General features: G+C 37.2%; 1 protein-coding gene across 4 annotated transcripts in view; it reads left to right on the forward strand.

The window, feature by feature from the left end:
- The window catches only part of Rnls (renalase, FAD dependent amine oxidase), a 310,493-nt gene that overhangs the window by 160,215 nt on the left and 132,784 nt on the right, over window positions 1-17,494 (forward strand). For all 4 annotated transcript variants that reach the window (XR_016537827.1, XM_090346317.1, XM_090346318.1 and 1 more), the window contains exon 5: window positions 1,688-1,861. Coding sequence is in view for 3 of the 4 variants with exons in the window: in XM_090346317.1 (XP_090202443.1) it covers window positions 1,688-1,861 (174 nt within the window). In the remaining variant the exon portion in view is untranslated. The remainder of the gene's footprint in view (window positions 1-1,687; window positions 1,862-17,494) is intronic.

A 17,494-nucleotide genomic window follows, 5' to 3' on the forward strand; every position in this document is an offset into this window, starting at 1 on the left:
TGTATCAAGGTTTTGCTCTATTGCAAATCTCTGCTAGGAGAGCCCAAGGGCTCTGCTAGGAGAGCCCATTGAGCCTAAGTTCCTTTGAGTCTGGCTTACTTCACTTAATATGATTTTTTCTAAGTCTTTCCATTTCCTAACAAATGGGGCGATGTCGTTCTTTCTGACAGCAGCATAGAATTCCATTGAACCCAATTCTTACAATTCTTTTTTTTCCTGTTTTTTACATTATTGCTTAGACATTGTGTTCAGAGATTAAGTGTATCAACTCATTGCATATCTGTGTTTCCCTTTCTTTCCCTTTATAGTTCCATCCTTGTGCCTTTAGTGAGTAGGAAAGTGCATGTAACAAAAATGACCACGGTGTGATCCTTTTGCTGAAGGACCTAATAAGATCTACTAGTGGAGAGATGACAAAATTGTTATGTGGTATGAGAATTTTAAGAAGTCATGATAGGTGGAACACAGTCTCCTTGCTTGTGATGATAGAGTAAAATACTATGTCACATATTTAGCATGACATAAGGCCATACAGCAAAACCTAGATCCATAAGGCCATACAGTATGATGCTAAATGAAAGGACCTCTAGGGTGCCAGGAGTTTGGCCTAGTGGTAGAGGGCCTGCCTAGCATGCAAGAAGACCCAGGTTCAATTCCTCGGTACCACATACATAGAAAAAGCGGTGCGGTGGCTCAGGGTAGAACACTAGCCTTGAGGAAAGTCCAAGGACAGTGCTCAGGCCCTGCACTCAAGCCCAGGACTGGCAAAAAAAAAAAGAAAAGAAAGAAAGGACCTCTAGGATATAGAAACAAAAGCCATATAATGAATGATTGTTGTCCTTAATGTACTATGTTATCTCTCATCTCTTTTGCTTGGTTATCTCATATTGTTATAGTATCTCACTTTGTTATCTGACATATTGGATATATTGGTATTTGGTTATTTGAAATTGGATAGGGAAGGGGGGAAAACAAGATGAGAGGTAGGGGCGGGGGGCAGGGAAATGGGGACCAAGACATGAGAAAGGGTATCAATGTATGTGAAGTAATGCACCTTCTATCTGGCGAATATAATATAACCCTTCTATTAATTACAATAAAAAATATATGAAAAAAGCCTGACATATAGTAGATGGTCTGTACACAAAATATGTGTGTTTCTAGACAGTCAAAGGATCAAAGTCCAGTGATGGAATAGGATCAGTCTAGAAAAGCCACTGAGAACCAGACGTTGAGAGCTTTGATAGCCACTCAAACAAGTGTAGGCCTTTGCCAAATGAAAAATAACTCCCCCAGCATCAGTGATCATTCTGAAAAGAAGTTAAAACTCAAGCTATTTCATATTGCCTTTTTTTTTTTTTTTGGCCAGTCCTGGGCTTGAGCTCAGGACCTGAGCACTGTCCTTGGACTTTCTCAAGGCTAGAGCTCTACCACTTGAGCCTCAGCACCACTTCCGGCTTTTTTTTTTCTTTGTTTGTGGTAGCGAGGAATTGAACCCGGGTCTTCATGCATGCTAGGCAAGCACTTTAACCACTAGGCCAAACTCCCGGCTCATATTGCCTTTTAAAGTTAATACTAAGAGGAAGATGATGGAAATAATTGGAACTGGTTTAAAGAAACATTGTATTGGTGTACTGAAAGAAAAGATTATTTTCAAGTCTGATGCCCTTTATTTTTTCTTTTACAGTAATGAGTGAATGTCAAAGGCAGCAACTAGAGTCTGTGAGCTACTCCTCCCGCTATGCCCTAGGCCTCTTTTATGACGCTGGCACGAAGATTGATGTCCCTTGGGGTGGGAAGTACATCACCAGTAATCCCTGCATACGCTTCGTCTCCATTGATAATAAGAAGCGCCATATAGGTCAGTACCCCATTATTTCCCTTAATACAGTAACAATGGTGGGTGTAGATCGTGAAGAATGCTGTGTAATTGAGTGTTGCCATTCTGAACAGAGCAAGCATTTAACTTCAAGCCACAGGGGATAAAATTTAATGTCTCATTTGCCCAGTCATAAAATTCACAGTGAAACCAGCAGTTTTTCAGACATCATTCACCACATGGTTCATATTACTGAGTTCATGGAAATAGTGTCAGTAGGTTTAAGATTTCAAAATGGTCTGTGTTTGATTGCTTTAATAGGGCTCATTGTATATGCAAATGTATCATTCATCATCCACTCTTGATGGAGCTCAATTTGTGTTTATTTGGTTTGGGAGTTCTTAAGTTTGATAAGTGTGATCTTCCACTTTCCTGGCTAGAAATGAAAGGTGAATTTTACTAAAGTAAGAAATTCTTTACTCCAATACAATTTTGTGGCTTAGGTTTCATTTAGAGGGAAAGAAAGGTAAATTACTCTGTACATATAGTAATTAAAATGCTAGACAAAATATTTCAGGAGAGATTTCCTAGAATCTGATAAAAAAAAAATCTATTGCCTCACCTTTTTTTGCTGAAGATAGCTCTAAAAACTAGATTGGAATTGAAAGAAAAAATATGACTTATTTATTTCAAACAAAAAAAAGTAAGATGGCATTCTTATTTGTAGGACTGATACTGCTTTTCATGAGTAATCTATAATGGTCTAAAATAATTCTCCAAAGGAATTGTTGCCTGAAGTTGTTACAGGGTTATAGCACTGTAATGGATTCATCAAGCTGTTAGTTAGAAAGCTCTCTTGATAAAAATCACCAGCTAATGTCTCTTGACTGGCCAGAATTTCATAATGATAGAACTAGGTTGATGTGTGATTTTTCTATCAGAGTACATGATCTTTAAAAAATGTTTCTTTTATAGCTTAAAACTCCCTAAGGGCAGAACTGTTTATGTTAACATGATACCACATATATGTACAATCGGCAGTTCATGAAATGCCCAATCACAGCAATAGTCTAAGCATTTTAACTCTACAACTTCTTTGTTCTGAGGGAAAGAAAATAGTCATTCTTCTTCTCAAGTTATACGCCATGAAATAGACATGATCTTTTATAAATTCCTTCGTAAGAAATCTATTTGGGTGTATATTCAGCTGTACTTAACAGAAAAAATAAACTTATTTGAAAAAAACACCAGGACATGAGTCATCTTATCTGCTAAGCACTGAAATTATATGGCTGTAAAGTCATATTCTAAAGACTATGTTCTTCAGTGTTTTTGTCACTGGGACAGATAACTGAGAGGAGAATGTAAAAGGATTTAATTTGGATAATATAAATCTGAAGTTTTAGGTTGTAGTCAGGGCTCCATTGCTCAGAGCATGATGAGAGGGAGAGCAATATGGCAGCAAAGGTACATAGTGGACCCCTGCTTGCCTCATGACCCCTTGGAAGTAGAGTGTGACTTCTTTTTCCTACTTTCCCTTTTCTGTTTGGGCCCCATGCCTAGTGGATAGTGTGGCCCACATTCAGAGCATATCTTAATCCACTCTAGAAATACTCTCACAGACACAGTCAGAAATAGGCTTTCCTAATCTCTTTGACAGCTTTCAGTCTAATCAAGTTGACAATCAAAATTAGCCATCACAAAGCCCTAATTCCAGTGTGGTAGATTAAACGTGGATAGAGCTTTGAGGAATCATTAAGATTACAAGAGGTTGTAAAGATGAGATCCAAATCTAAGTGGATTAATAGCTAGCCATATAAAAGAAGAACACCATTTCTCTTTGCAAAGCTTTCACACCAAGATCCTTTGAGGGCATATCAAGAAAATAGGCAGCTGCATGCCAGAAACCCATCTTGAAATTGGATATTCCTGGCTCCAGAACTGTGAGGAATTTCGGCTTTTCAATCCACTTAGTCTTTCAGATTTTGTTAGTTCCCTGAGTTGTCTAAGTAAAAGATATTAAGGGTTTTAAGAAATTGAGAAATATCTTCAAGGTCTTATGTTTCATTCTTCTCCCCTTCCTTCCTTCCTTCCTTCCTTCCTTCCTTCCTTCCTTCCTTCCTTCTTCCTTCCTTCCTACCTTCCTTCCCTCCCTCCCGCCCTCCCCCCCTCTTGTCTTAGGAACAAACTCAGGGTTTTGTTCATGCTGAACCAGCATTGAACTTCTGAGTTACATCCCCAATTATCTCCTCCATTCTTGATGGTGACATATTTGGAGGAAAGGTAGCACATGCCAGTAGCCATTGGAATCCCATAGATACCCCCCAAAACATGGTTATAAAGAAGGCACATTCACTGACTTTCTATGAATCAAGTAAATATTTCCAAGAGCTCCTTAAAGGATTTATTTTTCTATGCCATAAAAGACCAGAATTGAGTCACTCAACTAGCCCCAGCTCTAATTTATAAGCCTAGAGAAATCTGTTACTGGGATTATCTTCCTATTAGTTATGTGAGGGATCACTGACTCAAATAAAACAGAGTTTGGGGGAGAAAAGCAACTAGCATTTATTGCTGGGTCAGTTATCAGCAATGCCCATTATCGCCCAGTAGAATCACATTGCAAATAAAAGGCTCCATTCTAAAATGGGCACATAAAGAGGGGAGGGAGTGGGAGAAATGGGGACAAAAACAAGAGAAAGAGTAGCAATGTTTGTGAAGTAATGCACCTTCTATCTGGCAAATATAATGTAATCCTTCTATTAATTACAATAAAAATATATTTAAAAAGAAAGGAATGAGGGGCCGGGAGTTTGGCCTACTGGTTAAAGTGCTTGCCTAGCATGCATGAAGACCCGGGTTCGAGTCCTCGGTACCACATACATAGAAAAAAGCTGGAAGTGGTGCTGAGGCTCAAGTGGTAGAGCTCTAGCCTTGAGAAAGTTCAAGGACAGTGCTCAGGCCCTGAGCTCAAGCCCAGGACTGGCAAAAAAAAAAAAAAAAAAAGGAATGACAGTTTGGAGAAGACAAACCAATTTTCTGTAAGTTTTGTACAGTGATTTTTCCAATATCTTGGAAGATTTCAATGTCTGGATAAAGATAGATTAAACAATTTTTTTCACTGTAAAAGGCTTTCAGTAAGGAAAGAAATAGTAGTCATATCTCCTAAAAAACTAAATCCACTACACAAACGGAGTGGGTGAATTTGAAAGCACTCACACTACCTTACAATAACAGTTTATAAAACTAGACAAGTTGAAAAATAAGAATATTAAGAAACTCTCAAATGAGAGTTTGTAACATTTGTAATGCCAGAGTTTCCAAAATTTTATAAAACTATAGAACTAAGTGAATTATAAGCTATGATTTTTCTATAGCTTACAGGGGTGCCACTTCAACTGACAAAATAATACTTGCTTTCTTTTGTCATTTGCATACAAAATTAATTCTCTCTTAAGTATGTTTTAAATTAGGAGAAGCTTCTGCTAATGACATTTCCTAGCATAAAATCTAACTGCCTGCATTTAAACCATGTTTGTTTTCACTATCAATGGCCAGAGTACTAAACATGTCAAGTTCCTTCACATGATATAAATGTTCATATAATGCTCACTTTTATTAATATTAATATTAATATTTAACTAGACCAGTCATTTCATTACCATATTCTTCCTTTTTTTAACTTTTCCTAAGGTTTGAACTCAGGGCATGGGTGCTGTCCACAGTGCCACTTCTGGCTTGTTTGCATAGAGAGTCTTGTGGGGACTTTTCTGGACTAGCTGGAACTGAGATCCCCAGATCTGTTTCCTGAGTAGCTGTAATCCTACTTATTCAGAATGATGATCTTGAGGATTAAGGTTTGCGGCCAGACACAGCAGAAGTGTCTAGCGGCCCTGTCTCCAAACAAAATCCAACAGAAAGTCACACTAAAGGCATGGTTTATGTGATAGATTGCCAACCAAGCCAGCCCAACCCTGGCTCCTGGAAAAAAATATTTATATATATATTTATATATATAGTATATATAGATAGATATAGATAGATATAGATATAGATATATAGATATATACCATATGTGAGAAAATGAAAGGTACAAAATGATACAATGTCAAGCATGGGCCACTATGTCTGGCTAAACTATTTTCATGTATAAGTATTATATAGTACTTATATATCTAACAAAATGCATAACAAACATTAGCCACTCAGTAATTGTTCTAAATAGAAAGCAGTATTTTTGGCCTGGTAACTGTGGCTCAGACCTATAATCCTAGATACTCAGGAGACTGAAATCTGAGGATCATGGTTCAAAGCCATCCCAGGTAAGAAATTCCCTGAGAATTTCCTCCAATTAATCTCCAATTAACCACCAGAAAACTGGAAACAGAGCTGTGGCTCAAGTGGTAAAGCACTGGCCCTGAGCAAAAGAACTCAGGCATAGCACCTAGGTCCAGAATTCAAGCCCCATGACCAACAAAACGAAAAAGAAAGCAGTACTCGTGTGTGTGTGTGTGTGTGTGTGTGTGTGTGTGTGTGTGTGTGTGTGTGTGTGTGTGTATGTGTGTGTTTATAGCCATGGGGATCAAATCAAGAGCCTCCTGAATGCAGCACAAGTATTCTCCCACTGGGCTACATCCCAGTCTTCGAACACTGGAATCCATAAATAAATCAGAAACTTTAGCACGACCTAGTACTTAACTTTCTTCTGGGGTGCCAAAAAGTTCAATAAATGTAAATGAGTCATGAAATGTCCAAGAAGCAGTGAACAAAAGGATAAAGAAAATCTGGAGTTTACAGCTGCCTGGCATTTCTATAGCTATAAACCTTTTCCAATTACAGATTTATACAGCATCTTCTCTAGGAAATGAGGCCTGAACATTAAATACCTCAAGTCTCTCTGCGCGTCAACACTCCACCTTTGTCTTCTGCTTGCACTGCACTCTGAGAATGATATTTTCACTTGTAGTGTTGGCCTGAGTGGGAGGTAAAGATTTACAAAAAGGCCTTCAGGTTGGCCAGGAGTTAGTCCAGAACTTAAAAGTCAGATGTCTTGGTGACTTAGAATAGTTTTCTATCGACTATTCAACCACGAGTGAGAATTAGATCAGTTTGTAATGAATCATTGCACAGATCTGACCTGTACAGGTAGGTCATAGTTGAGAGCAACAGAAAACACTGCTGCCAGTTTTGCAAGAAAACAATAAGGAGAAACTCCAGTACCAGCTGGCTTTGTAAGGGAGCAAGTTTGCCAATGGAAAGGAAAGAGGGAAAAATCAGCAAGGTAAATTGGTAGAAATTGACACAATCCCTCTGTCCTCCCCACTGACAAAGGTTAAGAAATAGATATGCTGGGGCCGGGAGTTTGGCCTAGTGGTTAAAGTGCTTGCCTAGCATGCATGAAGACCCGGGTTCGATTCCTCGGTACCACATACATAGAAAAAAGCCGGAAGTGGTGCTGAGGCTCAAGTGGTAGAGCTCTAGCCTTGAGAAAGTCCAAGGACAGTGCTCAGGCCCTGAGCTCAAGCCCAGGACTGGAAAAAAAAAAAAGAAATAGATATGCAACTATTCTATAAGAAACAACCTAGCACATTAAATACATTGTCAACAATGTTGCCATTATTTATAATCACTGTCCTTTTAACACAATGATTCCTTTGTCTTGTGAGTACCAGTTTGGTAATTAGAAAAATGAGAGTTTCTTGGCTCTACTTAACTGAACAGAAAATTTGGGACATCCCAGGGAATAGGGGAGAGGGAGAAATAAAGAAGAGGGAGACAATAGGCTCCAGATTGTGCTACAGGATTAGTATAATGTCTATAATTTGTTTATTGTGTGCTCTGTGACTCTTCAACAGCTCCTACCACCTCTGTAGGACACAGATATGAGCAATTGCTAGTATCCATGGTTCCTGTTTATGAGAGGCTCTCATATAAAGTGAGGTAGCTCAGTCATATTTTTTAAATATCTTAAATGAAATCAGGTGGAATTTTATGGTTTCTTTAGAAATTTAGCATCCGCTGAACTCTGAATCCACGCACCCACATGAGAACCTTGTTTTGAATGAAGACCTCATCTTCTGGACTGCAAATGTAGCAAGTACAGCTTGCAATTTCCTTAATACCTATAACTATGTCAATCTGTTAAGGGAGATAGAAACAAAAAAGGGCTGTCTCTGTGGGACTGAGCTGTATTGAAGGATCTTGAAGTTAAGTCCCTACTGCAGTCTGAAGTGAAGCTGTCAACACTCTGAGTTGCAAGCCAGGGCTCAAAATAATGTGTGCAACTCTGCTTCCCAGACAAGTGCCTGTGTTTTTTAATCATTCTAGAGGCATCTCAGAGGCTTTGCAAATTAAGGAAAGTATTGTAAAACTCAAAACAAACTTGTGAGCCTCAGGTCTTTAGATATAGTAAAAACTTGAGCTGGATAAGAACCTGACAAGTCTTCACTGTGGTCCATTTTTTGTCTGTGACACAGTTCTGAAGAGATGAGATGATTCCTTTACCTAGAGCTCCCTCAGGAAAGATTTCATCATTTTCCTCACTGGCAACTATTCTTACTCAGATCAATCTGAATGTCTCAGGGGCTAAAGAACTGTTCTGTCCTGACAGCAAAATCTGCCTCTTTCTCCACAATTAGCTCTCTCCTTCAGTGGGAATATACATTCCTATTCATCCTGCATCCCATGCATCCAATAACCTTTCTTATCTTGATCAAAACTGAACATAAGAGGGCCCAGAAGCATGGCCTAGTGATAGGGTGCTCCCATAGCATGAACAAAGCCCTGCGTTCGATTCCTCGGTACCACGTACACAGAAAAAGCCGGAAGTAGTGCTGTGGCTCAAGTCATAGAGCACTGGTCTGGAGCAAAAACGTGTCCAAGGACAGGGCCCAGACCCTGAGTTCAAACTCCAGGACTGGCAAAAAAATGATATACATGAACACGTGAACATTGCAGCATAGTAGGAGTGTTTACTCCATACTTCAATATTTTCAGAACTAGCCATCCTTTATTCAACCCTGATATACTTTTTTCTGGTCCTGATGGCCTCCTTTGAGAAATAAAAATTTTAGTATTGATCATACACATAGCAGGCAGAGTAAAGTAATTATCTGAAAGCAAATTATTTATCTCTCAGACAGTTTAGGTATCTGTTACCATTACCCTTTAAGTCATGTAAAATTAATGAGCTCTCTATTTCATTGCTGAATCTGGAAGCCAATGAAGAACATATGTGAATCCTTGGCAAGTGGGACAGATCAGAAGTTTTCCCTTGGATGCTCAGTATCGTGGCTAGAGCATGGGGAATATCTGACTATATTATCAAACCTTCTTCTCAAAGAGGTACAAGTAGTCTCCGTATTTTTATTCTCAGCAGTTTTACCCTGGTCTCTGGAGAATATGCATCTGCTTTGAATGATGTCCTGCAATACAGATCCTGATTTCCAAGGTTATGTATGCTTCAAAGAGTCCTGCTGTTCTCTTTGTGCAATATATTTCTTTTTAATACTGGGTTGAAAAAACAACTGTTCTCCAGCTGAGATATTTAACTTAGACAATATGTGTTAAGGTCTGCAAATGTGCCATAGCTCTGCTGCACTTTGGCAGTTGTCATTTTTATGTCATGATGATATTAAATGATACAAATCATGCCATAGATGATAGGTTCAAGCTAAATGAGTGATTAATTATTTACAATATAATTCATGATTGTGTCTTTATTAGCATATGTGGTCAAAAATAATTAGTACTAGCCAGCATAGGACTATCGATTTTGAAATCACACACTTACCTTCAAACTGTAATTCAGTGATTAAAATTAAACCATATGCTACTTAAAGTATGTGCTACTGCTGCTGTGTTTCTGTAGATTAGAAATGTTTGAATACCAGCATCTTCATGTGACTTGACTAAAAGCCCTATGACCATGAGTTTCTTAATCTCTCTGAGATTTACTTAACTCTACTGCACATATGTCTTTCAGAAATGTTAATAAAGGTGAAATGACATGGTATATCCCCAACTCCTGGCACTACACATAGAACATAGTATGTGCATAGAAAATGTTATTTTATAACTGCTTAAACATAAATTATTTTATGTTCTCAACTTACCAGCTATACACACTTACTCATTTTGAGAATAAAAAGAGAAAAAGAAATTGTCAAAAGATGTTTTGTTAAAAACCACAATACTTACACATTCATGTGTGGCTAAACAGTATCTTTCTACCTGAATAAGGTGTTAAAGAGAGAATATTTAAGTTAGATTCAGGTTTTCTTTTTATGGATTCTCATATCACTTTTTGAACAAAGCTTTTAACTACAGTAGAGAATATCTGATGGTAAGATACTATGGAGTAAATTGAAGGACTGAGACACTCAAGAACAGAATCCTACCACAGGAAATCATTTTATTGAAGTTTATCAATACTTCATATCAGCATCTTTAACTCAGTGCAAAATTACCAAGCCATCTTTATATTCAGATATGACAGCATTGACTCATTCAGCCTAAAAAGATCTTTGGCTTATTACCAATGATTTTCTTGTTATTAAGTGAGCTAAAAATGCTTTGTTATACTCTCTAAGATCATTTGTGGGCCCTGGTATTTTTAGCAATCATTGTTCTTATAGGTTTCATATATGTGCTCATTTATATGAGAGGAATTCACATGAATTGTACAGGACATTGAATTCCCTCCATAATATGAAGATTAAATATCAGAAATGAAAAGAATCTATTGAATTACATTAATATTTATAACTACTGTATGGGGATAGGAGAGTATAAAACATTACAAATTCCTATTTTTAAAAATGAAGCATCCCTGACTTAAAATATAGTTTTCACACAGAAATGGATTTATATTTTAAATGTACCTAATGAATTCTTTGTTGCTGTTGTTACTTGCCCTTATATTATTTAACTGGGTTAGGGAAAACACTTCAGAATCGTAAGATCAACTGAACCATATGCATTCTATTTTATTAAAAAGTCAAATACTGGTTTGTTCTTTTTCCCTTCATGAGTGCCTTCTCCAGAGTTTAGCTAAAATTATAATAAGTATTATAGTTCCTTTGATTTAATAACTTTTGCTAAAATACTCTCATATATTTTTTTTCTGTCAAAACTTGCCAAGAAGGATAATTTCATCCATCTTATTAGAAAAGGAGGTACGACTGACCACAGTAACCCTGTAAAATTCCTCACAAATGCAGATGAGACTATTTTGATACTGCCATAAATAAAACTTCACCATCTGATTACATGGAGTATTTTTAATATATTTTTATTGTAATTAGTAGAAGGGTTACATTATGGGCCGGGAGTTTGGCCTAGTGGTGGAGTGCTTGCCTAGCATGCTCGAGGACCCAGGTTTGATTCCTCGGTACCACATACATAGAAAAAAGTCGGAAGTGGTGCTGAGGCTCAAGTGGTAGAGCTCTAGCCTTGAGAAAGTCCAAGGACAATGCTCAGGCCCTGAGCTCAAGCCCAGGACTGGCAAAAAAAAAAAAAAAGAAAAAAGAAAAGAAAAAAAGAAGGGTTACATTATATTCGCCAGATAGAAGGTGCATTAATTCACATACATTGATACCCTTTCTCATGTCTTGGTCCCCATTTCCCTCTCCCCCCCACCCCCACCTCTCATCCTGTTTTCTCCCCTTCCCTATCCAATTTGCAAAAGAGCAAAACCTAGATACATAAGGCCATATAGTATGATGCTAAATGAAAGGACCTCTAGGATATAGAAACAAAAGCCATATAATGAGTGATTGTTGTCCTTAATGTACTATGTTATCTCTCATCTCTTTTGCTGTCCCTTTGTTATCTCATATTGTTACAGTATCTCACTTTGTATCTGATATATTGGATATTTGTATTTGATTATTTGAAATTGGTTACATGGAGTATTTTTAAATTCAACATTTTATAATGTCAAAGCAATAACTTCTCTTTAATGAACCAAATGAGCTAGAACAAAGCTTTAGGTCAAATTCTCTAGCCCAAAGATATTTCATCCATCCACAGAATCCCTTTGAACAAATCTGAAGCTGAACCCAATTATGCAACTACAGTGATAAAGTGATATTCTCAGAGGCAAACCAGTGTGCTTGCTGGCTCGAGGGAATAGCCTTGCTCAATTGAGGAAAATAGTCCAATCATAATACCACTCAACACACAAATTTCCATATAGGGCACGGTGCTGAGTAGGCCAGAATAACAATGTATAATAAGGGGTGGTTGCACACTGCTGAGGAAAATGGGGAAAGTGGAACATTTTAGTGCACTGTCATCAGAGAAAACCAAAGCTGCCTTGTACACATTGTGGAAGGAGAACAGCATCAAGGGACTGGAAAATGAAATGTGAGTCAAGATAAATCCTTTGCTCCAGGGACCTGGGTAAGGCCCAATTAAAAGACCATTGAAAACCCTTCTGGTTTTCCTTTGACAGAGCAAATAAACACAGAAACAGGATGTCCCAGGGTAAATACATGTTTTCATAAAGCTTGAGGGGAACAGGGGGGTCTCAGCCAAAAGGACAAAACTTGTCTCAAACAGACCCTGAAACATATGCAGACTCACAGATAGAACCTTAAAGAAATACGAGCAGAATTATGAGTTGAGGTTGGGGTTATCAGGACTGGAATTCAGGACCTGGGACTCTCATTCAACTTGTTGGCCTGTGCTGGTGCTCTACCAGTTACGCCAGGCTTCCAGTCTAGTTCTTTCTGCTTCATCAGAACACAACAAACTAGTCTGCCACAGCCAGCTGTGAACTACGGTCTTCAGATCTCAGACTCCTGAAGAGAAGGAATACAGCCATGTGCCACAAGGGCTGATAGCTCACAACAGAATTAGGAAATTATAAAGGGGATTATATAGAGAGAATATAGAGGGAAGATTTTTGTCCAACCCAGAACGGAAATACTTGTGAGAGCTGTTTGATTTTATTTTTTTTTTTAAATCAAACCTAGCATGTTTCTTACTGGTTGTCAGTTTCTCACTTTCTTAGTTCTGAAAATTCTGGGTTTTTTTTTCCTCTCCTCTAGTCTTTCCTGTTTCTTAAAATAGAGTCAGAAATCTCCTTGTTGTTTGGGGGCAAATCCCAAGGCTCACCTCTGGCTTCTTCCTCTCTTTCATGTTAATGATCATTATGTTACTAAACTATGCTTTAAAAATTCAAAATAAACTTTGAACTCCCTTCTCCTCATTGCCACTGTCAGTGACAGGCACTGCTTTCTCTCAACAGGCCCAGTCATGATTCTCTTCTCTAATTCTGTTTTCACATAGCCAGATTGGTCTTCTCAAAGCCCACATCTCTTCATGCCACCTGCTTTCCTGTTCCAAGCCCTTTAATACCTCCCCAGGCATATAGGATTAAATCTCAAATCCTCAACATGACTTACAAAGTACTGAATCTAGTACAGGCATTAGAAGATTTTTTTCCTATAATAGCCAGATGGTAAATACACAGATAGTGTAGGCCAGATAATAACTCTCAGTTGAATTTGCAACTAACTTCTTGAATGAATACTCTGATATAATACAAGCCACACAGATAGAAATGACTTTATTTACAAACAAAACTGACTGGACAGATTTAGCATAAACATCAGAGTTGGTCAATCCCTGAAGCTAGCGTATGACTATCCTACTACATTCTCTCCTTTTCTAGCTTAATGCTTTTATCACAGATGTGAAAACTAGTTCAAAGGTATTTCTTAATCTAAAAAAAATTGATATTGGAAGATGCTTTAAGCCCATATTGTCATCGGTAATATATTAAAATTTTGAAAGTTTATTTAAACTTTGAATTTAATTCAAAGGTGTGCTAGTATCTCACTTGGCAATGATTACTAGTGTCTTATTCCCCCACTCTTCTCAGAACATTAATATATAATACACTAAAATGCTCATTTTTTAAAAAGTTGAAGTTGTCATACCTCAATGAAGCATTGTCTTTTCATCTAGTTTACTCTTTAGTAATTTTTGAGTGCTATTCATAAGAATATAATGTGCTTTCTTTTAAAGAGATAGTTATAAGTTCTAAGGCCATAACTGATCCATCAAATTGGCTGTAAACAAATCCTATAATTTAAAATTCATGCCCTGCGGTGTATGCTTTGTACTTCCTGCATGGCCCAAAGGTATATCTCCAAAGAGAGTGGTCTCACAAAATCAGATCTGCTGTTTGCACATGAAATAGAGGCAGGAGCCCAAGAAATTCTGGGAAGGAATGAACTCCAACATGATTGTGTGCTGATTCTCAAATTACAAGAGAATATATTTATCTTCTTTTAAAACTTATTTCCACATTAAAAAGAAAAACAAAGGGAAGTATCTACAGACCAATTTAGTACAATTTATGTCGACTTAAAAAGTATAAAGTAATGAAATTAAAATCTAGAACAAGACTGCTCAACCTTTCTAACTCCACACCCATAATCTTATTAAACCAGTCATTGTGGGCCAATCAATATGCTTTACGTGTTTTGTTGCATTTAATACTTAGAACAACCCTCTGAGGCAATTAGTATTCTTCTTTTTCAGATGAGGAAACTACAGCTTAAGAAATTAAATAAAACAATGACATCAGGCTGAACTCTACAGTACATACATTCTCTGATAAAAGTAACAAGTCTTTATCCTGGAGATCTTAAGAAAAATCCCTCAGAGGGACTGGGAGTGTGGCTTAGTGGTAGAGTGTTTTCCCAGTTTGCATGAAGTTCGCTTCCTCAGTACCACATACACAGAACAAGCTGGAAGTAATGTTATGGCTCAAGTCGTGCAGCAAAAGAAGCTCAGAGACAGTACCAAGGCCCCGAGCCAGAAAAAAAAAGAAAGAAAGGAAACTGTTCAGAGAAACTTAGTTCTTGTCCCACCATCTACCATATAATACACTGAGAATAAAATGTCTCTCCTCATTCACATTCCTCTGTACCTCTATTTTCTATCATTTGTATTATGAAAGCAGTGGCTTTTAGGTTTCCTTTTCCTAAAGATAAGATTGTGTCACCAAATGTGTTATTTTCAACTGTACTTGCATCCCCACCCCTTTTCCAATTAGGAGATCAGCGAAGTCTCAGTATATACCTTTATTATGGTTTTTGTATCCTACTGCAATCACTAACTCCACCACTAAGAATCCTGGAAGTGGAAGGATCTGGAATTCTTGTTATCAGTCACATTATAGGTGGTTCATGGCACTATCCTTTAAGGTACTAAGGTATTAAGGTATCCTTCAAGGTATTAAGAATCCCTAAGGGGTCTAGCGTTTTTCATCCTAATACTTTAATAAATGTGGGCAAGAATAACATCATTTTAATAGTAAAGTTGAATCAACTCTAATGTGTTTTTTTAAAGAATGTTTTAAACAAAATGAAATAGGACTTCTCAGCATCTCCAATAGAATTATGTGTAATGTGATTAAAAGATAGTAAAAAAAAATATTGTTTTAAAGCTAATTTTACCTAAATGACAAAATAAAAAAATAAAGTTATTCAAATATAGTTAAGAGGTTAAGAAGTGAAAACTAAAAGTACTGTTCTCTATTTCGGACTTGGCAGCCTAATTCTTCCCTGTAAGTTATGATCAGGAGTGTGGCAGGTACCCAGTGAGATATTTTTCTACACTATTTACTTCACGAAAGTGAAAAACAACCTTACTAAATCTATTGTTCCTTTAAACCACTTTTTGCCTATTTAATCAAGTAAATGGGTTAAATGTTTAAATCAAGATTTTATCTTATTTTTTGAATGGTAACCCCTTTGTACAGGTCTTAAAGATGATAAAAGTATTTGAAACAATGTAATCACCCATTCAGAGCTGAACACACAGATGTAATATCTGTTTCCCGGTTTGTTGAGATTACAAACACTGCTGAAATGAACACACACATTCGGCTACTGTCTGAACATACCTCTACAAAATTCATGCGTTGGAATCTAATCCCCAGTGTGATGTTTTAAGAGGTCCTCTGAGAGGAGCGTGGATCATGAGCACAGGGATTAGTGTCACTGGAAGACACATGAAGGAGGTAGCTACCATCTTCCACCCATTCAGGATGCAGATAGAAGGCATCATCTTTGACATTGAAAGCAAACTCTTGCCAGACATAGTATCTGCAAGAACCTCGATCTCAGACTTGCCAGTCTCTAGTTCTGAGCAGTAAAATTGTTTATGAATTGTCCAGTTGAAGGCCTTTTGTTCAAGTAGCTCAAACAGAATAAGATAATTCCTATCCCTTTCTTGTACTTAGGTGAGGCCGTCTGAAGGAATTTTCCTATAAATGAAGTTGTGTCAGAGTAAGCACGTTTAAAATGATTTTAGATATTGCCAAATAACTTTCTAAAAGGACCATCCAGCAGTATAACAGAGCTCTTATTTCTCCAAACTCTAACCAACACTAGGTAATTTTCACTCATCTGTTAAATTTAATGTATCTTATGATATTTTTCATTTTCCACTAGTAACTTATAGCTGGCATTTCCACATACAAATCTAACTTGCACTCTCTTTCAGAGATCTTTCTGTTCTTGTGTTCCAATGGTAATGCTGCTCACCTAAGGACCACTGTTCATATTCAGTCTATGTAGATGAGACATTTAGGGTTTGAGGAGCAAATCTGATACAGTGGGAGTAACTGGGGAAGCATTCTTTCATTAATGAAAACTCTAAATCTCAGAAAATGATGTAAACCAGAAGGTACTCCCCCAAATCCCAGTATTTATCACCTATAAAATTATCTACATTGTTGTCTACCTTTTTTCTAGATTAAAAGGTAGCTGAATTAATGTATCACGTCTTATTTATCATTTATTTATTTTTTCTTAAGCTGAGAGCATTTCAGTCAAATAGAATTAGTACAATCAGAATCTACCCAATTAAGTTTAAGGCTGACAACATCCAGTCTCTCAAAATACATTTCTTTTTGTGATTTATTTTCCCACTGTGCTTCAAGTTCTTTTGTTTGGGAAGGAATAAATTGCAACCTTGTTAACAACAACTGACTGTATTTTGTTAATTAGTAAATTAATTAAGCTGAGATAGCATCACGGTAAAATTTCAACCATTTATAGTGAATTAACAAAGTCTTCACAATCATCTTTAAACTTTCCCTAAAACTGGTTTTAAGCAGTAAGAATATAATACATTTTCAAACTTTTAATACAGAGGGACTGAATCTGATACACCAATTTACGGTACAACTTATCTTCTTTGATAAATAAAGAATACAAGTGGAAGTCTGGCACATTATCCCTTTAGACTTGAGTTTTCTATTTTTGTTCATTTCAGAAGCTGTCTAACCTGAGCTGCTTCTAAATATGTCCTAAATTTTATGTTCTTTACTTAATGGTGGTATAGATCTATCCCATTAGATATAATTCATCAAGGAAAAACAGACTGATACAAAGTAGAAAGCAAGCTGGGTGCCAGTAGATTTTGCCTGTAATCCTAGTTACTTGGGAAGTTGAGACTTGGAGGTAGAAGATTGAGCACAGTGTACACACACACACACACGCGCACACACACACACACACACACACACACACACACCCCATGCATGCATATGTACACACTTGCATGCATGCACAAACAGGTGAAATATAGTGGCAGGCAATACAGATTGAAGTTAATCTTGGCACTGGGAGTACCCAAAAGTTTGCATAA

This window comes from Megascapheus bottae, chromosome 15, assembly GCF_031878675.1.
Source record: "Megascapheus bottae isolate mThoBot1 chromosome 15, mThoBot2.hap1, whole genome shotgun sequence".
NCBI classification, from domain to species: domain Eukaryota; kingdom Metazoa; phylum Chordata; class Mammalia; order Rodentia; family Geomyidae; genus Megascapheus; species Megascapheus bottae.